This window comes from Cryptomeria japonica, chromosome 2 (genome assembly GCF_030272615.1).
Source record: "Cryptomeria japonica chromosome 2, Sugi_1.0, whole genome shotgun sequence".
Classification (NCBI taxonomy): Eukaryota; Viridiplantae; Streptophyta; class Pinopsida; order Cupressales; family Cupressaceae; genus Cryptomeria; species Cryptomeria japonica.
Window position 1 is genome coordinate 651,785,185 of NC_081406.1, and position 24,646 is coordinate 651,809,830.

Consider the following 24,646-nt stretch of genomic DNA (forward strand, 5'->3'; position numbering starts at 1 on the left):
GAGAAAGTGCCTGAAGGCTAAAAATCTTTAGAATTTGAAGCAATTTTCCAAGTTACTGGTTCCAATATGAGAATGGATACAGATTCAGGGTTCAGGTATGCAGAAATGGCAAAAAAATCCCCAAGGTACAGGTATGGCTCTGTGTGTGTGTATAAAATATTTATATTAAATATATAAAAATAATATATGATATATATTGTGTTCCTAAGAATGGCCGTAGTGGCATTGAGTGGCATGCAGTGCAGAAAAGGAAAAAGAACAGCTATAGAAGCAAGGAAGCTGGCAACGAAATGCAATTGCGATCACATTCCAAAACAGGTCTTAAAATCTTAACATAATTTAAGCAGCTTTAGTAGTTAAATTTTTGCTCATGTGATGACTGTAATGTTCCCCTTTTGTTTGGGCTACCTCTGAATTATGGCAGGATTTTGTCGATAACCTGGTTTTGTGGGCTCAAAAAGCAATTATGAGCTTCAACTTTCATACTATGTAATACTTCTTTGATTAATATAAATGGGTGCAACCCCTATGGTTGCAATTCACAATATTATATATATATATGCTTTTGATGGTTAAATCAAGGCATTGTTGTTGTTTCCACCAAGGTTTGAACCCCCGCTGGATCATTGTGATCATGGGCATTGTGCTTGTGGGTTTGAACTTTGAACCTTCCCATTGAAGATATTGACATTCATACTGCTGACTTTGTGTTCGAAACCCTTAGTGGGTTGGTGTGCTCACAAGCTTTGTGCCCCTATTGGGCTACTATGGTCACAAGTTTGGACTATTAACATTAATGTAGTGCATTCATGTCAGGGAGCAATGAAAAAAATAATAGTATATAATAAACATTATAATTTTATATAATAAATTAATTAAATATATAATAATGAATATTATATGTTAAATTAAATTAATAATATTGTAGTGTCCTAAAATTGCACCCTTTGCAATTTCAACCACATTTGGGTCTTCACCTTAGTGTTTGTGCCCCTCAGACCGATTGAAGACCTGATTATACTCTTGCACATCATAAAAGGCATCTAAACTCAAAATGCACCTCACATAGCACCTTGTGCCTGCCCTAAAATAGGGCATGACCTTGGCGCCACGCCATGGTCCTCCCTAAATTGGGCCCAATTTGACCCCTTGGTCCTATTTCAAAATTGAGCGGGATTTCCCTCTCTATGTCGGCTCATGTCAAAAAATTAGCTAATTTCAACGACGGACAAATATATAAAGAGATTTCCCCTCTCATTTGATAAATCTATCATAGACACACACAAGATATCAAGCACACATGAGATCAATCATTCAAGCATTCAAGCAATAAAGTCAAGTTTCAAGCATTGAAGGAGACATTATTCATCCTATTTTGTTGAAAACTTCTAAACCCTAATTCCATGTGGAGGCAAGCAAAACTTCACAAGGAGGAAACAGGTACAGAGCTGTACTCTTCAGATTAAGCTTCATTCACAGCAACGAATCATCTCCCTTTGGTGTGCGAAAAGTTCGGAGGACCGTTGTGATGCGCCACGGTCCCGGCAATTTTTGAGTAGTTTTTGGGAGCAAGTTTGATTCGACTTACATTGCTTAATTCCAGGTGCGCGCAAAAAATCTGCGACTGTAGCTCACTGTTTTCATGCTTTTACCTTCATTTTTCAGCATTTTACCTAATTTCAGCATTTCAACTCACAAAAGAGGATACCCCCTTCAATCCAAATTCACTTAGAATTTTGTCTTGATCTGATTCATGACTAGATCTAGTGAATTTCCCATCCTCTTTTGAATGTGAAGGCCCTAAGCAAAAAATATCTCTAGCGGTTTTCATCCCTTGGATAAAACCCTAGGGGAATCATTTTTCCCCTTAACAAATATATTCTATTCCTAAGACATAAGGATCAAGGGAAGCCAAGACTTTGGATGGAAACCTAACTTCAAGACTTCCGATTGTTCAAAATTGGGGTAAAGCATCAAACGTAAAACATTTTTGCCAATTGAATGTTACTACTCAATAGAAAGCTTCTACCTAATGATCCTTGCGGTAGAGGTATATACAAGACCTCTCCAGTCATCACCATTCACCATAATTTAGGACTTTATTGGTTAAGATCTCTCATAGATTTGGTTGTCATGTTTTTCTTTGTTTTGGCTTCATTAAGTCCCACGAGATTCAATCAAGGAACAACTTTGCCACCTTATGGAGTACCTTTCCCTACTCATTTCCTCTTTTTGTCGGGAAGGGAAGCATCTTCTACATGAGGGACATTTCCTCTGAATTCTTTTGAATCAGGAAAATCAGGATCTCTTTGCTGCTGCCCTTGAGCAACAGTTTCGGTTGGCAAAAAACAACATGGAAAGTAATAAAGACAGCGAAGAAGAGGACCACATTGGCAACAGTAGGCTAATACCCTTAATCCTCAAGGCTTTAAAATTATCCAAGAGATCTCAGCCTATGAAGAGAGTTTCAAACACTTTCCCAACTAATCCCTAGTATGACGAAGAGTGTAAATTCACTAAAAGATCATGCAAGGAAAATGAGGCAAACACAGAAATCAGAAAAAAGTATAAAAAATTGATAAAAACTAAAAAAGAAAGTTATGTGACAGCAAGAAGGAAGGAATTGATTTCCTAGAAAGTTATGTGACAGCAAGAAGGAAGGAATTAATTTCCTTGGGGAAGCACAACCCCAAAGGTTTTTGGTTAGAATATGCAAAGAGTTTATATGAGCAGACACAAGAGAAAAGTCACCCTCCCATAATTGACACTACAATTGAATCATTTTCAGTGGAGGATATCAAACATGGTATAAAAAATTTAGCAAGCGGTGATGCTCAAGACATTGATGGGTTGCAGGCCGAATTTTTAAAATGGGGTGTTGAGACTTTGGCTCTGCACATGAAAAGAATTTTTAACAGCATTACTCAAAGCAGCTTTTTGTTGGAATGGACAACCAATGTTGTTGTTCCTCTTTTAAAAGTGGGGACATTAATAACCCTTCCAATTACCACACTATCATGGTCAACCCTTTTCTTGGAAAACTATTTGGGAGCTTAGTGGAACATAGAATCAGTTATTGGGCTGAAAAAGAAGGCAAAAGAGCAAAAGGGCAGGCTGGTTTTAGGCCAAGGCACTCTACCATTGACCATTGCATCACTCTTAGGCACTTCATCGAAAAGGTTTGGGACACCCAAGGTGGAGAGGCTTTTTGTTGCTTCGTTGATTTCAACAAAGCTTTTGACACTATTCCGAGGGACAAGCTTTGGAATAGAATAGAAGAGCTTAGGATTCCAAACGAATATAGAGCGGCTGTCCATAAGGTTTATGAACAAGTCAAAGAAAAAATCAGAACTAAGGAAGGATTTCCTGAATGCTTCAGTAGTGATATTGGGGTCAAACAGGAGTGTCCTCCTTTGCCCCACATTGATCGGTCTACATATTGATAAGTTGGAAGAGTGGTTAAGCAACACTATGGGAGAGGGTATTCAATTAGCAAGATATGTGGTGAAGCTTCTTTTGTATGCGGATGATCTTATACTGATAGCAAAATCTGTTCATGGTTTGAGAGAACACTTTAAGGCTTTAGAACTCTCTTGCCAAGAGGTCGGCATGGAAGTAAGCACCAGCAAAACCAAAGTCATGATCTTTTCTTTGAAGTGGAAAAAGTAGCAAGTTAACTTTACCTTTGAAGAAAACTCCCTGGAGATAGTGGAAGAGTACAAGTACCTACGAATCGATTTTCACAACGAGCTCAGTTGGGAGACATGTAGGACAAAGAGGATCCAAGGGAGATGGAGAGCTTCTTAACTTCTTCAGAACAGGTGCGGGAAGGTAGAATTATGGGATTGGAAGACCAAGAAAAAAAAAATTGGTTGATTTGTTGTCCCAGATGTCCTTTATGGTTGTGAGGGTTGGGGGAGTAGCATGTAAAACTAGAAGTGGAGACAATTAGAAAGAATTCAAAAACACTTAATCACTAGTAACCTCAAATTCAAATCAATGCTTCCCTATGAGATCCTTTTATCTTAAGCTGGAATGTTCCCACTGGAGGCTTCAACAATAATCCGTTTGTTAAGAAAGCAAAATGACAAGTGGATGAACAAATGGGACATTCACTAGTAAGATTGCCCTAATTCAAATGAGGAGATAAAAATTTGGGTATTGGAAAAATTTCGAACTGCCATGTGGACATGATAGAACGGTCGGAAGAAGACACACTATTTTAAAGAATTCAATCCCATTGGACACATGACAAAAAGGCTTATTTAAAAGTTGAAATCAAGGATAAGGCTAGAATCTTAATTGCTCGGTTGAGGACCTGGTCCCATCATCTTTGATGTGAAACGGGTAGATGGATAACTCCCAAAGAAGAGTGGGAAGAAAGGACTTGTATCTTTTGTGGTAAAGGAGTGGTTGAAACCGAATGGCACTTCATCATGGAGTGTGCGGCTTACGAGGATATCCGTAAGCAGTTTGAAAACAACTTGAACGTAGGCAATCTAAGCAAGCTGTTTCAGGAAGCAAGGCTTCACAAAACTGTGACTTAATCAAGATTCATAAGAGCTGACATGGAGAGAAATCTAAATTAGTATTGTTTTGGAGCTCTTGGTCCCTTAGACCACTTGGTCTCATGGATGTTATTAAAATCCCTTCATTCATTCATCCTGAATGTCCCTCAATGGGAGCTACAGACAAGCAGCTTTTAAATGCAGAAAAATAAATAACTCACTTTTTCAAATTTCATTATTAACCTTAAACAACTATGGGAAGCCCATAAGACCTTCCAATATAAAAATAGAATATTTACCTATATTTCCCAGCCATTATCATTTCATTATTTCTATATGCATTTCTAGTATTCGGTTCCTTACAAGAAGAGAAGAGTTCAACAAACTAAGTTGCAACATATCCATGCATTTTTATGGCCTAACTTTCATTTTATGCTTTGTTTTGAAAGTTGAAAGTGCATATGCTTTCAAGTTCCATTGTTTTCTCTTTTTCCAAACTTTCAAACCTGCTGTTACAAACTTATATATTTCATGTTTAAGTTTTCCAAACCTCCAAACCTTTTGAACTTGCAAATTTTAACTTGTTTAATAAATTGAACCTTCAGAAAAAAAATAGAAAAACTTGTTCAAACTTGCAAACCTGCTGTTTTCTAATTTTATTACTTTTGGCATACAAAATTGTTGTTATTTGTTGCTTTTTGCAAGCATTATCTTTGTTTTTTTAAGATGAGATTAACTTTAAAGTCTGCTGTTTTTTATTTTCATATTGTCATTTTTTGTTGTATCTATTTTCAGGGTCATGATGATCTTGATTTGGGTAATGAAATTGAGGGGGAATGAGCTAAGGGCATCCAAACCCCAGCCACAGAAACAAATAGTTCAAATGGGAGCACATTGCGAGCAGATTGCCCTTCTGAATTGTTGGTACGACATGCTAAAGGCCATTTAACAAGAAAAATCTTTTGCACCAGTTTGCAACATTGCTCAACAACACAAACAGAGGTACTAATTCAAGTGGAAGTTGGCATTGGAAATGCAACATTTGCCCAAAGGACTGGAAGAGCAACATTACGAAGGTGAAAGCACTCTTTTTACATGCCCTTGGTAAAGGGGTTGGGCCTTGTGAAAAAGTCACATTTGAGAAAAAGGCTGAGATGATCAAACTATTTTAGGGGAACACACCAACAATTTCCTGTACACCACAAGGTTCAGGTAGAGTTAGACCACCCTCAATTCCGTCATTTGACATGAGCGTGGTGGAATCAAGGGGAAAATGAAAAAGCTCCAATTTCATCATCATTGAACCCAATCACAGATATGTTCAATGTGCATGTGAGGTTGCAAACGAGGCCATTGCCAATTTCTATTTTGGTAATGTCAATCCTTTCCCTGTTAGTCAATCTCCTTTTTACAAAGAGATTTTGGACAAGGTAAACAAAGATGACCCTGCTTATGTGTGTCCTAGAGAGTTCAGCTTGAGAACCACTCTCTTAGAAAAAAATTATTCCAAAGTTAACATGTTGATGGAGGAGAATAAGGCCAAAAGGACAACACATGGTTGTAGCATAATCATAGATGAGTAAACAAATATTAGACATCGTCAGCTCGTCAACATTAAACTTTTGTGCATTGATGGATGACACAAAGATGTTGGGTTTCAATTTCAGATTGTGGGAGAAGTTATTGAGCATATAAATACTCAAAATGTAGTGCAAGTGATTACTAATGCAGCACAAGTTTGCAAGGCAAAAAGTAAATTGATACTTTGCAGGGCATTAGGTAGATTCATTCGATCTACATACAAGCATATATATTGAAGCCCTTCTATGCATGCTATGAACAATGCACTCAAAGAAATAGGAAAAATGAAGTGGGTGAAACAAGTGGTGACGGATGCAAGGATGTGCAAATGTTCATTTGCAAACGTGTTGTGACCATTTCACACATCGCCCCATTAAAATGGGGACCCCCTCTTTTTTGCTTTTTGTTTTGCCTGTTCTTCCCTCTGCTTTTAGGGTTTTGAGTAAGTGAGTGAGTCGTCTGGACTAGGGTTAAGCTTTAGGAGTTGCCTTTTGATATTTTCAAGCCGAGTCCAGTCTAATTTTGAAAGATCATTAAGCATCCTCGCTGAGATTGCAATTTTGAAATAGCTTGAGTCTGTCAGGAAGTTGAGTATGTCTCAGGATGAGTCCAGTCAGGATTTTGAAGGCAAATTCAAGTTAGGTCTAAGTGATAGCATTTTAATGATTAAATTATGCATTTTGTCTGGGTGAATTTTGACCAAATTTTGGAAGCAAGGTAACCGATTCCTGGCCGTGGAGACGACCTAGCCCTGCATGATGAAGTGATCTGAAGACCTAAATTTTTGATATTTTGGCTTATAAGGGCAAAATCGCTCCTGTCCCTCTCTCAGGGACCAGGGCGAAAGTGATATTTTATGCATCTTGGTTACTGACTTGTTTTAATTGTTTTGTGCAGGGTTGCCAGGGGATACAATCGAACATGAATTGAAGATTTTGAAGATTTTGAAGACTCAAAATGACAAGTTTTTAAAGTTTAAAGCCAAATCGCTCCTGTCCTTCACTGAAGGACCAGGGCGAAATGGCTCATCTAGATCGTTTTGGGCCTCATTTGATCGAACAGACAGAATAGGGAAGCAATGAAGGATGAAACAAGCATAAAGGAGTATCCAGACTTGGTCGTTGGCAACGAAAGATTGAACTTTGGGCCTAACAAGACAAGTTCGCTCCTGTCCCTCACCCAGGGACCAGAGCGATTTTCCTCAAACACACCTTCTTGGACATTTTTTGGATTTGGACTTTTGTTCATAACTTGCGAAATGATGGTATCTTCCCCAGCAAAGGAAATTTGAGATGAAAATTATGAAGATTTGACCTTAAGGACCAAAATCGCTCCTGTCCCTCACTGAAGGACCGGAGCTTGTTTTTCAAAGTTGCACTGTCCTTGTAGGACCAAGACAATTTTTTGATTGGAAGAGATCAAGGAGGGCATGTTTTGTCCATTGAATATAATTTGAGTAATTGGCAAACAAGGAAATATGCTAAAATGACAAAATCGCTCTTGTCCCTCACTGAAGGACCAGAGCTTGAATTCCAAGTTTGCCTTATCCTTGCAAGATTTAAATGATTTCGCGATTTGGAAGAGATCAAGGAAAGTACGTTTTGCTCATTGAATATAACTTGAATGGACCACAATGGAGAAAATCGATCCAAATTGGCTAAGGCGCTCCTGTCCCTCTCTCAGGGACCAAGGCGAATTTCAAAGGAAGCTCCTGTCCCTCTCCCAGGGACCAGAGCGATTTTCTCAAAAGACAAGTTTTTGGCAAAGGTGAAGCAAGTTTTACGTTTGGGATGAGTAAAGGAAGGCGTAATCGCTCTATTGAAGATAATTTTGGAAGATTACAAAACACAAGTGGAGCCTATTTTGGCCAAGGCGCTCCTGTCCCTCACCCAGGGACCAGGGCGAAAAATGCATTTACAAGTCTTCCCTTCCAAATTTGGTCGAATCCAGGCCAAGGCACAATATGAAGATGATATTTGAAAAGCTTCAAGGGAAAACAAAGTTGCAAAGACCACGAGAACTTGATGGAATTGGCTAAGGCGCTCCTGTCCCTCACCCAGGGACCAGAGCGAAATCTTCAAATTTGCCTTATTGCCTAACATTTTGGAGTGCTACTTTCGTTTGCAGGACTCAGATGGATTAAGGAACAACATTTTACGCCTTGAGGATGATTTGATATTGATATGATTAAGGATTTGTGCCATGGATTAAAGATCGCTCCTGTCCTTCACTGGAGGACCAGGGCGATTTCTATAGAATCAATCATTTCCTTCCAAAACCACGTCAAGGTGAAGTCATGCAAAGTCCAAAATGTCTTTAGGAAAACGATGAATAAGGAGTTAATGTCAAAAGTCAACAATTTTAAGCTCAAAAGCAAAAAATTGCTCTTGTCCTTCACTGAAGGACCAGGGCGAATATCCTTGAAAGAGCTCATTTGGTATTGAAGAAACGAGTTTGGCATGCATAAAGCAAACAAGGAAGATCATCGATTGCCCTGCAGCATGAATTGGCGATTGGAAAAGACAAGAACCAAGGCTAAATGTGAAAATCGCTCCTGTCCCTCTCCAAGGGACCAGGGCGAAAATGTTCCAAGGTTCGCCCCTTCCAAAGATCACATGAATCAAACTCAAGATTCCAAGCGAAAATGCCATTTCGAACATCAAGGATGAAGTTTCAAACGTAAAAAATGAAAGATGGAGGACCAAAAATGAAGGAGCGCTCCTGTCCCTCTCCCATGGACCAGAGCGATGTTGATAGATGTCCCTTATTCCTCCCATGCTTAGGCGCCAACATTTTTTGAATTGCATTAAATGCCAAATTTGCTAAAAACGTGAAATATTTTAATTGAATGGGCATTTAATGAGTTCGCGTGGGCATTTAATAATTGATTTTAGCCTTTTTAAAAAAATCGAAATTTAATTGCAAAGGCATTTAATTAATTAATTATTAAATTAAGTGAAGGGAGTGCGCTTGGGGTTTTATTTTAAATATTTTAATAAAGGTCGGCCTCCTCTTTATTTAATTTTTGTTTATTTTCGCCTATTTTTCAAGTCGGCCCATGGGCAATTGCAAAGCATAAGCGCCTATATATGGGAGGTACTTTGAGGCATTTTAATCCATCATTCAATCATTGTTTACATGCGATTTGGAGAAGCAATAGGAGCGAAATCACATCCAAGGAGAAGTGCGAATTTTGATCCAAGGGGAGGTGCGAATTTCAATCCAAGAAGGAGTGCGAACTTTGTTAGAGGTGGAGCGAATTTCCTTCAAGGCGTTGAAGACCCAAAGGGTGGTGAAGTTGATGAAAGAGGCGCCTTTGCTAGGAGACTTCGATCTTCATTTTGCCTAGCGAATTTCTTAATTTTGCATCGTTTTTTAGAGCTAGTTCTCAAAGAGAGGTGTCAAGATCGCGACCCCAAAGGCAGGAGCATCCACCAGTCGTCCAGCCCTTATGAAGGAAGATCAAAGGAATGAAGAGATGGAGACCAAGATCGTGTCAAAATGGAGCAACATTGGAGATACCAACTTGGGAAACTTCAGTGTGAAGAAGTTTCGAGAGGTCCCTTACATTGGAAAGCCATCACCTGTCGCAAGGAGAATAATTGAAAGTGGCATTATCAAGGCGGCCGGCTTCCTTCCAGCAGTCCAGTGCCATGAGCTGATGATCGAGTGTGCCCGCCATTATGACCCACAGTCAAGATCAATCGTGTCCAAGGAAGGAAACACTTTGGCCTATCTTTCAGATGAGGCTATCAGTGAAGCTCTCCATCTGCCAGAACATAAAGATATGATTTACAAAAGCTTGGAAGGAGCTAGATCCATGTACGAAGATGATCCAGACACTTGCTTGAGCATCATCAACAAGAATTGGTTACTCAAAAGTCGTCCTCGCCTAAGCAAGATTCCCAACACACCACATAGGATCGACTTCCAGGAGGAGTACAGAGATTTGATAACCTTACTCAATCGAGTTACAGGGGCTCCTCAAGCCTTCTATTTTGAGAAGTGGATGTTCTTCTTCATCCAAGTGATAGTTCAAGGAAAAGGAACAATTCATTGGGCTAGAATTATTAGCCATTGCTTGGACGTGCAGTTGAGAAGACTGAAGGCTACCAAGTCATTCCACATGAGCTCATACATCATATATGCCTTGATCAGGAGTTTTGAGTATGCAAGACTACCTCACAGAGGAGCGATTGGAAGAGGACCTGGAGAGGTCAGAGTTTGTGACTCTTATGTTCATTTGCATCATCCACCTGGGAGTAATTACAAGTTAGTCAATGATACCTTCATAATGAACATCACCAGGACACTGCAAGGCGGGATTCACAATCGGCTATCTCAAGAGGCACAAGAACTTGTAAAGAGGTATGGTGCTTGGTTTATCCAATTCCAGAAGTTTACATATATTAGAGTTCATGGGTGTCCTTCACCTCCATATATGTTGCCAAGATATCCGACAGACAGGATAGTACTACTTGAGGTGACTAGGCAGTTGGCAGCTTATGCGAAGGCATTCAGACACAGGCATGGAAATGGGATTCCTGTACCTATCATACTAGGGAATTCAGTTGAGGTATGTCCTAATGTTCCAGCTTTAGATGATGCAGAAAGGGAGTTGGCCTTATATTCATTTTCATTCTTTTCATTGAGGGAGAATTTTGATCCTTATGGATATATAGAAAAGACAGTTGGTAGAAAATACAAGCATGAATGTCAGGTAGAGGACTTTTGGATGAATCTCTCAGATGATTTAGAAGTGAAAAGAAAGATGCATTCCAGATTGCCTTTGGATTTCATCAGGAAATGCAAAGTTTACAGAGTGGCCGATCAAGCTCAGGACAGTGGCAGGCACCTCCAGTCATCATATGATAGAGAAGACAAGGCAGTAAAGATAGATTGGAATGAACCTGAGGTTGTGGACTTAAAGGCTTTGATGGCCCCAGTTTTGTCCTGTACTCGCAGGTGGGTTGATGTGCAACATCAAAAGTTGAGAGAGCAGAACATATCTATGACTTTTACTTTGGAGGAAAGGAAGGCAGAAGGAGGAACAAGCGCAAGTGAGGGCCATCCTCATCCTAGATGCACAAGCGAAGGCAATCCTCACCCCAGAAGCGTAAGTGAAGGCAATCCTCATCCTAGAGGCGCGAAGAGGAAGGAAAGACCTGAGAAAAGAGAATCTTCCAAGAAGAAGCAAGAGGCCAATCGAGATCGCTCATCCAGCACATCTTCTCGACAGGAGAAGAGGACACTTGAAGTGGAGGAATCTATGGAATCAATGGTTCAGAATGATAAACATGAAGGAGGACAAGCATCTCAACGTTCATCAAGTCAATCTCCCCAAGTCAATGAGCTACATGAAGACCAGAATGACGATGAAGCGACATCTCCTCTCCGGAAAGAAGAGCCACTACCTAAAGAAATACAAGTTAGAGAGACAAGGTCCGCCATTCCAGATTGGTTGAAGGAGAGACTAACAAGGGTGATTGTGATCGAAGACGAAGATAATGTGATTGATTTGGATAGCCTTGTCGGAAATCCTCAGGGAGTAACAGAAAAGAAGAAGGCCACCAAAATGTCCAAGATGATCAGAGATGAGATAGGGTCCAGGAAGTTGCAGATAGCTACACCGGCAGTGGACAAGTACGAGGGTGAAATCCTTGCAGAAGAATATGATGTAGAAACCGTTGAGCTTGGACCACTCACCACCGAGCAGGCATTGGATGAGGCAACTGATTCATTTGAGGCACTTAAAGACAAGCTTAGAGGAGAAATGGAAAAGAATAGAAAACTTAAGAGAGAGGTTGGTGCTTGGAGAGGCTACTTTAGCCACCTCAGTCAGCCTTTGGGATGGCAGGATCCAGCGGTATCTCCTGTGCAAGCACTTCCCCTTGAATCAGTTGGTGAGGCAGAGAGAGTTAAGAGCTTGGTCTAGCTTATGAGCTCTTGGATTGACAAATCCCATACAGTTGCCGTTGAGTTTGCAACAAGAATGATGCAGACCATTCATCGGGCTATCCAGGTCCTTGAGATCATCCACAACCTAATGATAACAGTAGCCGCCTTTGCTCATACTAAAGATGTTATCATTCCTGTTCTTCAAGTAATCAAGCAAACATCAAGGAAGACCTTAGCACAAGAAAAGATAATGGATGGAGGAGCTCAAAATTTACTCCAGTGGTCTACTTTACTCCAGATGAAGGGAGTTCTTTTTGAGGATACCAGCGCCAAATGCAATCAAGTGGAGGAGGTCATCCATCCAATCCAAGACAAGGTGTTTGGGGTTTTATGTACTATTCTTGGCAGAAGAATCGAAGTTGAGACAGATGTGGATCTTCAAGAGTTGGAAGAAAGGGTCAAAGTCATCTTTTGCAAAGATGAGAATGTTATTTCAGATGAGCAAAGAGATCAAATGTTTGCTACTATGCTCCTGATTGAGAAAATCAAGGAACTCGAACCTGAATGGGACGCAGCTCTTCTCAAGGCCTTTGATCAGATTATTCACTTGGAAGAACGGATGAGGAATCTTCTCGAGATTCCTATTGCTGAGATTGAGGGAATCGTGTCCAGATTCATTGCATATGCTAAAAAGGAGCATTGGAAAGGGAATAAGATTCTAGAAGAGAGGTTGTTATAGATGACATGGCACCTTAATTGTCATTGGTCTATGTTTCCTAGATTTTTGTGCCAAATTAAATATTTGGCTATGCATTTAATATTGTTCAATAAAAAGGGAACTTTTGTAATAAAACCCTAATTAGGGTTTAGGTGTCAGAATCTCAGCCGTTGATCTTCTTTTGATCTGGGCCGTTCATTGTAATTGAGGATGCTATATATACCCTCATTCATTTTCATTTTGTAATTAGAAATAGAGCAATAAGAAATAGTTAGAAGATTAGAGCTTTTTGGAGAGAAGAAAGTTATTTTGTAGCAAGATTGAGTTTGAAGAAAGAATTTCAAACAATTGTTGTTTATTTTGGCTTTGAGATCAATAAAATATTGAAGTTATGGTGTTTTATTGCAATTCTTGTGGCTATCTTCATGGTTGTTTGCTTTCTTGAATCATTCTCAGTCGAAGTAGTATTTAAGTTTGAAGGACTAAGTGTTGGGCTTGATCTTTGGTGAGATTCACGTTCCAAACCACTAGCTTCTTACTGATTGTAGGAACGCCTTGCGTGGTCAACTGGAGAGACTTGAATTGCTTAAACCTTCAATCGTCATTGAGCTTTGGATATGTGCCTTTGTGGTAGTGTCCATGATCCTTGATGAATTGGAAAATCATTTGTTACCTTAGAAGATCGCATCAATTTCAGTTGGGTTGTTACTTCATGGCAATATTGAAATTGGTAGAATCTTGCCAAGTCTAGCCTACATTAGGTCATTCATAGGATTAGATTAGAATTTATCCCTTGCAAACTCTACCCTTTGATCTTTTTGAGAACTTATTAGTTTAGAGAAATCTTGTTCCTACAGCTTGGAGGACGTAAGGCCCCTTGATGAAACAGCATTCACAACGACCACTGGTGCTTATCCACACGTAGAGACCCTACATAAAAGAACATTGGAGTCACCCTGATTGATCCTTTTTTGCGACATCTTCAGCAATCAGAGACTTTATTCAAGAGAGGATAAGGTACCCATGGGTATTTTATTCTGTGTATGATTGTGTACAAAATACACGTCAACAAAACGCCACACCTAATTGGCATTGTTTCCAACCTTTGCAAAGAAGGAATTCTTCAAATTAGTTGAGATTTGATTCACTTCCCGTTTTATTCTATTAGAGGATGCTTTAGTTGAAAAGCCACAGCAATTTATGAGTGATAGAGAATTGGAACAAGTGGAAGGAGTCAAAGGCAAAGTATGGAAAGAGAGTGAAGACCATGTTTAGTAATACTTTTCAATAAAATATGAAATATATCACATCTTTTATACAATCTATTTTCATCATCATCAATTTTGGGGATTATGATAGTACTAGCTTGAGGAAGATCTACATGTGCATCAGTAGCATGTTTGGCCAGATGAAGCCACCCTACTTAGAATGTCCCGTTAGTAGAGTAACTTAGAATGTTGGGACTTTTACCTAGCTTCACCTTCTCACTCTATCGAATGATTGCAATTAAGCCAAGTAGTGAAAGTTACACAAGATATCAACTGTTATTTCTTATATAAGGATATAACTGTATGCAAGATGATATAGAATTGATAGCAATATCTGATATACAAATATGAAATATGATATGAATGAGATTACTTATCACTTCTAGCAATAAAGAGAAAATGCTATGTCCGATATAAATGATATATTTATGCAAAAGATTTATACTGCTTTCAGCAATGGTTTGCTATATCTGATATATCAATTTGATTATGCAAATATATTGATATTGCTAGAAGCGATATGTTGCTGTTTCAGATCGATATTTGAAAGCTTGCAACTTGATAACGGATGTTGTTTCTAATATGCAATCTTAATACTTGCAATCCCTTTGTGTCGTCTCTCATCTGCACGATATTACTTGCTGTTGAAATGAAGCTAGGTCGAATCCCTAGCGTAATTAATTTTAATGTGGACCTTGGCCTTAAAATTTATTGTATTGATATAATTGATTAATGTTTAGGGCTGGGCCCAAATAGATATCAATGTAACTTGTGAACCTTAAGGGCAGGCCCTATTTGAGGGATGATGCATATGTAACTTGTGGGTTTATCTTGCACCTAGTACGTTTTGTTAACCCTACCCTATCTTGCCTAACGTGTGGGGTTATTTGGTTTTGGCGACAACTTATATTTTTGTATTGTAATTTAGGCTCCTAGCTGACCTAAGGCAAACTGATGGCTAGAATCTCATATATATGTAATGCTAATACAATTGCTAAGACACACATTCAGCAAATATTATCTCTGTTATCAAGCAGCAAACTACCTCCAGTGATCAGCGAATTTCATCTAGAAGACAGCGAACATATCCAGTGAGCAGCGAACATATCTAGAAGACAGCGAACGTATCTAGAAGACAGCGAACATCATCAATACACAACGATCCTATTTGAAAGATCAGTGAACCCTATTGGTATCACAGTGGTAGCACAGCGAACTTGCTCAGGAGCACAGCGATCACCTTTGGAGGTCTGCAAATTCCATTTAAGGGGCAACAAACTTCATTCTTGTGACTGTAACATTGGCAGATAAGTTCACTATTACAGTGTGCCCTAGGCTGGAATTATTACTGTGATTAGTTTGCTGTTAGCTTCAAGTGTGAAGCTCATTGTAAATTCAATTGGTTATTGCCTAATCAAGATCTGAGAATTGTTGTTGGGTTTTTCACCTCCAAGAGGGAGGTTTTCCCAGGGTATCTTGGTGTTCTTGTGTATGTGTATTTCTTTATTTCTGAGTCGTGTCAATTCTGATCGCTAAAATCAACACTTGCAACAGATGAGGACAATGGCTCTTGCTCTTATAGAGCAGATCCAAAAAGTAATGATATAAAAAGAAATAAAATATCCAATGATATCGCTGCCTTCATACCTTCACACTTGGTGTAGTCATCATATCCCTTCATAACTTATACAAATCATGCCTCTTACTAATTGATATCAATGCTATCAAGGCTCAAGGTTTTTTACTCCTTTAACCACAAAACTGTTTATTGTTAATTAACTCTCTTGGGTAAAGATGGGGGCATTACAGACACTCTCTTTCTTGGCTTTATGTTTGAATTTCTCCTCAATCATGATCACACACTTGTTAACATCTTCAAGAGTCTTGACCTCCAACAAGTTCATTTTTACCTGGATATAAACATGCAAAAGCGATTGGTACTTGAAACCTATAAACAGTATTGTTGTCATTTTCAACTGTCTAATCTCATCCGTGCCCAACACAATTTTCCCTCTTTATGCACTGGTCTTCATAATTTCTCATAGGATAATATTCATATGTTAGGTCATTGTAATGTCCCCATTCGGGTTTCACCTTGATTTAGACCTGAAACAACATTTCTAACTTAAAGTGAGAATTGTAATACATTTACAAATATAATTTCATTAATTCTGAAGACATTTTACTATAATATTTAACTTTAATGCTAAGAATAGTTTTTGGAAGAAAGTACTTATCTTGATAAGTTTCCCAACATCCCCTCTAAACCATGTGTTGACTCTTGTTGTTGATCATGTTTTACTGCAGCTTTTATCCGATTGATATCTCACAATTAGTGTTGATGTGTAGCTAGGTCGGATCCCTTCTAGGGCCGACCTAGTACACCTAAATACTAATTGGCCTGTCAGCCTTAGCATTTTCGCAGCTTACTCTGTATGTTAACTCAAATTGGGGCAGGCCCTATTTGGGCGATTGATTTAACTTGTAACTTGTAAGACTCGTTGATATGTATCTTGTAGATGGGTCCTGACCCATATGTAACTTGTGAATCAAAATTATATCTTGGCGCCAAAATATGCAAAGCCGACCAAGGGATAAGGATGAGCATCATATCATATATAAGCAATGTAACCAAGGATCACAAGACACATCACAAGACACAACACAAGCGAATTATCTATCCTCTCATATGCAAACTATCTCTGATTAATAGCAGCATCATCAAGCGAATTATATCTGCATTGGCAAATCCATCTAAGGCAGCGAATTGGAGTTCTCAAGCTGGGCGATCATCCTCAAGGTTGAGCGAACTTGCATACCAAGCTGAGCAAACATTACCTAAGGCTGAGCAAATACCATCCTGGGCTTCCGAACTTGTTCAAGGGCTTGTGAAGTATGTCAAGGCTGCTGAATTCTGTCTCAGATTGACAGTGACCTGCATATACACTCTGTCTTCCAGATTTAGATAAGTTTTGCTATAGTTGATGTGTGCCCTAAGACGAGTGAAGTTGGAATCTGCCACTGTGTTATTGTTCAATCTGATCTGAGACATTTCTTGCTGGGTTTGTGCTATGTGTGTATTTCATGTTTTCTGTTTCTTACTGTCAATCTGATTGCTAAAACTAACAATTAGTGGAGAATGGGTAAAAAACACAAATAATTTTCCCAAACAAAAATCTTCAATCTTCAACATGTTGTTGACTCCTATTAGACCATCATTGACCTTTTGGTAATGCTGATTGTTCAAATCATAATCAATAATCTGCAATGCTTAGGTGATGCTGAAATAAAAACCACAACCAATATTCCAAAGTCTTCCAAGTGGGTCCCATTCCCTTTAGTGGAGCTGCTGCTAAAAACACAACAATAATGGTGAAATCTACAAAACCTTTTCTAATTGCTGCACACACTGTTTTAGGATTCTTTTATTATAAGAATCTGAATAATTATTGTATGGGGGCCACAAAGCACTTTGACAAGCTTAATACTAATAAATCTGAATTTTCTATTGAAATTCCCCTACTATAATTCTGATATCTATGTCAGAGCAGATGGTATTCCTCCCACGTGGTATAGGCCGCCCTTTTGCTCCCTTGCAATCAATAATGTTGTCTCTAATTTAAACTTATGTGCTGGCAGTTGGTAAGCCAAGTGGATCAATGCTCACCAAAGCAGATCCAATTAAGGAATTAAAAGTAAATAAGTTTCTAAGTTCCATATTCATATATCCTTGCAACCTATAAATGCCAAATGGCAAATGCTCAATTTGAGCAGATCCATAAATGGATATAAGAAATAAACAATACTATATTCGATGCTTTTCCAAATAGATGGGATGTCTTTATATATGGTGGGAAAGAATGCTCCAAGAGACACGTCTCTTGTCTCTTGGCAATCGTTGATTATTGCCCCTTAAATCGTTGCCTTGTCTATCTTTAATCACACCTTTTCATAACTTATTGTTAATTTCCTCCAAATCGCTACTGTTTGTTCCTTTATGATAATCGCATATTATCATTGGCTATGGGATTTAAGAGAAATATAATTCCTTTGACCTTTGACGTCACACATATTATCATCGCTGTCTTTGTTGTCATTAACAAGTTTTAAGAAATCCCTTGTTTATCGATTATTATCAATGTCATTAATCTCTTCACATGGATATGTCTTGGTCTGACTGTTTACCACTCACCAATCTGCCCAACATATCCTCAAAGTTTAATAGTCTCTATCCATCGTCAATTCTAATGATGCTATATTCATTCCGATCGGATGCTTATCAGCCTTGAGTATTTGGCACATAGATAAATTCTTACTTAGTTACTTTATTTCATCTTTGTCGATCCTGCTCATGCATCAATATGATAACTCGATCTGGTCAAAAGATATTGGATCGATATGCTGATAAGGATATTGTTCTGATTATCATCATGCTACTGTTGTTATATCCATTCAGATTGAAAATGAGTATTGCATAGTTTTAAGTCACGCTCTGATCTTCTTCGATACTTCCTCTGCTGGCAGAGGTAATGAGGAATGGATATTATATATATATATATATATAATCTTTAGATGAAGAGAGATTGACCTCAACCGTATAGTCACTGCTTCAATATGTATTCTCTCCATGTTGACTTGGTGATTATGCATCTATATTGGTTATGTTGATTGTATTTGATCAATGTATGGTTATGATCTTGTATGAGCAGGATATTTGTTTAACAAGGTCATCATCATGAGAATTTGGATGCTTGCAAGTCTTTATGCTTTACTGGAAGGATAATATATCAATCTCTTACTTGTCTTAATCCTTATGGGAATAAGATGATCTCCTCAATGTGTACTACTTTACAAAAAATATACAACCTGTTTGTTGTTTTCTAGTTCAAAGATGGGGACATGACAATCATCTACAAAATTTGGCATGTTCATTGAATTTCCTCAGTTCGATTATGAATTATTCACTTTGAAAATTTGGAGTTTCTCCAATTCCCACTTGTTTTTTACTATGTTGCCAATTCGGGTACAGGTGCTGGTATGGGATGCCAGTGCTGGTACACTAGTACAGCATTTTTTTTCCCTTGGTTATGGGTATGGGTACAACAATAATACATTATAGTAGTAGTTAAATGTATTACTATAATTAATGCATTTTATTATATATATTAATTATAATAATACATTATATGTATTAATTATAATAATACATTTAATTATTATATATATATATATATATATATAAAATATTCTATATATGAATTATATATTATGTTATATTTATATTAAAATATTTCTATTTAATAATGTATGATATATCTAATATCTCTCATAGATGGAGTATCTGTATTATATATGTCACAGATGGAGCATTGTAGCTGTCACCAATCAAAGTGGATAAAATCTTCCTATCCCTACCAAAATCGCATTTCTGCCAGACTGGGTTCTCTGTGATGGACCAAAGCTGTATCTGCAGTGGACCCATACCAAACCCAGACGGATACAGGAGAATAATTGTTGAACCCAATAACATAGGTTTTTGACAGGTAGGAAATCCTTAAAATTGCAATGTGATCTTTTTGCTGACCAATAAATTATTCCAGTCCCTTGAACAAATTAACTTGTAACATGCGATAGGTGATGTTCCTCAAAAAGGTTTGATTGCTATAGACAGTTTAGACGTAGGCATGGCTTGTTAAAGAGACTTTCAGCAAACTGATCCTTCATGTTAGTACTCTACTTTTGGGAAAGGTCCTAACGTCCTTGCATTGTCTGCCATCTAAGAAGATTCAAAATGACAAGGTAATCTAATGGTTCACATGTCCTGACACTGAACTTCATATACCCTCACCTTATGAACCGAGGCATACAAACAAAGAGCAAACTACTCTGATACCAGTTATCTAGAATCAAGGAATAATCCAGGACAAATCTAGAATAGGTAGATTCTTGGGCCTGCAAGATTTGCATATGATTTACGTCAGCCACTTGCAGCTGGCATGAGGATTTTGCATGAGTAACCAAGTATGCAATGATACAGGATTTGAATTCTATTTAAGATGACTATTTTGGTATCTGGTTTTTCAACTCAAAGTGCACAAACAATAACCATTCAAACAATATTTATTTTATCTTTACTTGTGAAACAGGGCAAGCATAAATTCAAATAAAACTTAATTGGATGGATTTTATTTCAACTAATCATCTTCTTAGGATATTGAATTTGGTATTAACTATTAAATGAAATGTTCAATACATAAACTAGTATCCAGAAATACAAAATGTACACCATGTTGCCACTGAAAAAAAAATACAAAAGCTATTAAATATGAAAATAATGAGCTTCATCCCATGATTATAAACAACTCAAAAATAAGATTGAATGTCCATACTTGAACCTCCCCTATGCCCTCTGGAAGTATTTTACCCATCTCCAATGACACAAGTCTACCAAGGAGCTCTAATTTTGACCGCAAAGCTTCCCCAATTTGTCTTACAATTTCACCTCTCTTTGGAGCAGGAGTCTGCATACAAATATATACATAGTTGAGGAAGAAGACCCCCAAAATATTAAAAATGAACTTATTTTCAAACTTAGAATGCAGAAGTTAAGAAAAAGTACATATTTGAGGGAGCATAAAAATGTTCATGGCTTTCAACAGTTGGGAACATCTTAGCTACATGTTGCTGGAAATGACAAATCTGAGTGGTACATCAATTTTACATTTTAACAAAAACAATCTTAACAAATTTAGATTTACTTATCTACAAAATAAGATTTATAATATGAAATAATATGTTTGTGAAAAAAACTAAGGATACGAACAAAAGTTTAGACCCTCAAGATTCTTGATATGTTTGAAAGAACAAAAAAGAAAAATTTAAAATTTGTAAAATAACAAGATCGTTTCTAAAAAAGTAATTATTGAATAAGTGCAATTAAGAACCATGGACACATTCTTCAAATGACATTCAGTAAACTCTTGACCAAAAATGATGAAATATGCAAAAACTAAAATGTACATGCAAAAAAAATTATAGATCAGTTAGCTCTATGTTGGTGTAAATAATTATTCATCTTGGATATTATTACACCTTACTTAAGTTTACTTAGGTACATGCATTTCATAGTAGTTTGTATATGACACACTTGGGTGTTTGTGCCACATTGGGATAGTGTGTGTAGGAGAATTTCCACATTTTATGGTGTGATCTTGTTGTTACACTCCACATTCAGTGGGTGATCCACCTCATGTGGGATATTATATTGTTTCTCCTACCTACCCACACCTATTTCCTACCTACCCTTGTTTCTTATTGAGCCACATGTCATGTTTGTGTGCTCACATATCCATATAGCCTTGCCTATATAAGCAGGCTCATTTTCATTGTATGTAACGATTGATGATTCAGTTGATCAGTATTTTCTCTTGATAGAATACAGTTTATTCCTATCAATATTTTGTCTCTCTATTGTATTTTTCATTGAGCCCTAGATCTTGGCAAAATCTCACATGGTATCAGAGCCATTGGAGTGTCATTGGTTTGCTAATTGAGAGAAATTTGATGTTATTTGGGGTTGTGTATTTTGGAGTTTTCTATTGCAGGTTATTATTGAAGCTTGATGGGTCAAATCTGAGGTCACCATTGGATTGAAGAGGTCCAAGAAAGTCAGTTTTGCCTTTTGTTTCATCCAAATTGGACTTCGGAGGCCAAATCTAGAGGCATTTGAAGTTTGACGCTGCGGCAGAAATTTTTCAGAAATTATAATTTTGCAGGCATTTTTCAAATAGCAATATCTCACTCATCCAGACTCATTTTTTCGAGCAATTTTTTTTGTTTTGGGATAGAATTTCGTGATCTGTATAGTGGTGCAGGAGTTTTCTGATTTTTGGATACAGGTTTTTCGGAAATCATGAAATCCCAATTTTTACAACTTTGGAGGCTTCGTTTGGGCTCATATGGACTCCTTTTCAGGTGCCGTTTTTTTTAAAGTGCATATTTTTTCATCTATTTTCATAATCTGCCATTTGTTTGCAGTGATTTTAAGTAGAAATTGTACTTTCAGTATTTGACCATTTTTGGCATATTTGGAACTTGCATTTTGCTTGGATCTCAGTTTAGATCACTAGCAGTATTTGTTGAAGTCTCTTAGATCTCATTTTGAGAAGTTGTAAGTTGAAATCAGAAGTCCACTTTGCCTTGTTTTGCAAGTGGCCCATTGTATATGCACTAAGTATAAAGTGCCAAAATCACCATTTTGGGGGGGGTTTCTTGATTGAGTATTTTGGGGGGGTGTCTTGTGTGATTGTGCCTCTCTCTATCTTGTGTTTTTTTTATTTTGGTGCTATGGGTTCTCCTAAATTTCCACTTTTAACTCCTTATAATTATGCATCATGGAAGATTAAGGCATGGAGTAAACTAATGGAAAAAAGACTCATTCATTATGTAAATGAAACTATTACAGCACCACCTGATCCTAAGGCTGATCCTAATGCTCAAATTGAATGGCTTACTAAGAATGCTATGGCACTTGGAACTCTTAGAAAGTATGTATCAGATGACCTCATTTTTCACATTGATAAGTGTACAACAATTAAAGAGGCTTGGGATATTTTTAAGAAATTGTATGGTCAAGTTAATGAGATTAAGGGCTACAAGCTTGATAGTGAACTCACAACTTTGGATCCCAAGGATTTTGATACAATCCAAGATTATGTCACAAAAGCAACTTAGCTAAGAGCAAAGCTAAAGGATTGTGGAATTGACAAAAAGCATGCTCAATTGGTTTATAACTTGTTGGACAAGCTTCCTTCAAAGTATGCAACCTTTGTATCTAGCTTTCACACCCATAGGTTAGCTCAAGGTTCCTCATACACTTCTCCCTCATTTGATTCATTCACGGAGATGTTATACTTGAGCAATCTAAGTTGACCACGATGGGGATTCTCAAATCTTCAAAGTCACAAGCTTTGGTGGCTAACAAAGGGAATCAAAGTAATCAAGGAAAAGGCAAGAATCAAAAGCAACCTAAGTCTAAACCACAACAAGATGGAGCACAATTTTCCTCTCCACAACAAGGTGATTCACCATTCTCACCTAAGAGGAAATCATATAAGGACAATCTTTTTTGTGGATATTGCAAGAAGTCAGGACATGATGAACATCATTGTTATAAGAAGGATATTGATGAGTTGAAGAATCTTCTTGAGAAGAATAGAATCAACCTACCTTCTAGAATGTCTACATCGGCTTCTTCTTCCAAGGATAAAGGAAAGGATCACTCTTTTGGGACAGATAAAGGAAAGGGACAAGCTCTTTGTGCTACTACAAGTCATGATTCAAGGAGATGGCTTCTAGATTCAGGGGCTTCTCATCATATGGCATCTTCGCAGTCTATGTTTTCTACATTTGAGCCTTGCCACATGCTGCAGATTTTGATGGGCAATCATTACATACATGGATGTGATTGGGAAAGGATCTATTGCCATTGGGGATAACTCCTTCAATGATGTGTTGTGTGTACCCCACTTGACAAATAATCTTCTTTCCATCTATCAAATCACACATGGGGCAACTAGGAAAACTGTGGAGTTCACACCTGATTCAGTTCTCATTACAGACTTGGAGAGTGGAGCTATCATTGCGACTGGGGTGGTTGATCATGCATCTCGGTTGTACTCTTTTTCAGATTTTGGTCCTATTGATAAGGTTGATTCTTCCTATGTTGATGATTCAGATTTTGAGGAGAACTTTGGGCATTTGAACTTGGGGATTCTCAAATGTGACCCCGTTCTTGAGCCTTGCATTTCATCTCCTTCTATTGATATCACACCACCTATTGCACCTGATGATGCAGCTAGTGCGACAGTTTTGCCTTCTTATGATTCAGTGCAGCGGGATATTTCATGTCTTCCAGCTTCAGTTGATTGGGATGCCTACTTGACAGACATTGCAAATTTGTTTGTGGACTCCTACATTGCAGATTTGGGAGACACCATTGATGACATTCATCTTCTCTTTGATGAAGATGATCCTTCTTTGATTGTTGCAAGGGATCACTCTAACCCTCTTGTGCATTCTCTACATGATCAATCTTTAGAGGTTGACATGATTGTGGATACTTTTGTACAACACTTGGAGGAGGTCTCTTTATCTTTTGAGGAGACATATGAGTCTTTGGACATTGTTCTATATTCATATCCACTAGATCTTGGAGTGCCCTTTTCAGCAGTGTGGCACAGTTTACCACCTTTGGAGGGGGTACCTTTCAGCATCAACATGGGGACACTTGAGTAGTTTTCAGAGTTCCTTTCATCATGAGTATTTTTGCTTCATCTTCCCTTCATGGTTGGGGAGACTTTTTGGATACATCTTTGGTTTTGTTTCTTCCTAAGGGGAGGAATGTTGTTCGACGTTCATGGAGCAGTTTCTTCATTCATCTTTGAGCTTCTATCATTGGTGCAGATTCCAGATTGAGGGGGGGCTTCCTAGTCTCTCTTCTTCTTCTCTCATATGGGGGGGACTTTTTCCTCGCATGGGGTTTTGTCCTTCACATACTTCTATGAAAGTTCTTTGTATCTAGTTTTCATCTCTCTTTTGGGGGAGGGTTTTTTCCCATTGGGTTTTTCTCTCTTTCCCCGCTTTGTGAGAGATTTCCTTGCATTGGTTTTCAT

General features: G+C 38.0%; 1 protein-coding gene across 4 annotated transcripts in view; it reads right to left on the reverse strand.

The window, feature by feature from the left end:
• Positions 1–24,646, reverse strand: part of LOC131038391 (aldehyde dehydrogenase family 7 member B4) — a 116,438-nt gene that overhangs the window by 85,583 nt on the left and 6,209 nt on the right. For all 4 annotated transcript variants that reach the window (XM_057970812.2, XM_059216807.1, XM_059216806.1 and 1 more), the window contains exon 5: positions 20,363–20,494. In XM_057970812.2, the coding sequence (XP_057826795.2) occupies positions 20,363–20,494 (132 nt within the window). The remainder of the gene's footprint in view (positions 1–20,362; positions 20,495–24,646) is intronic.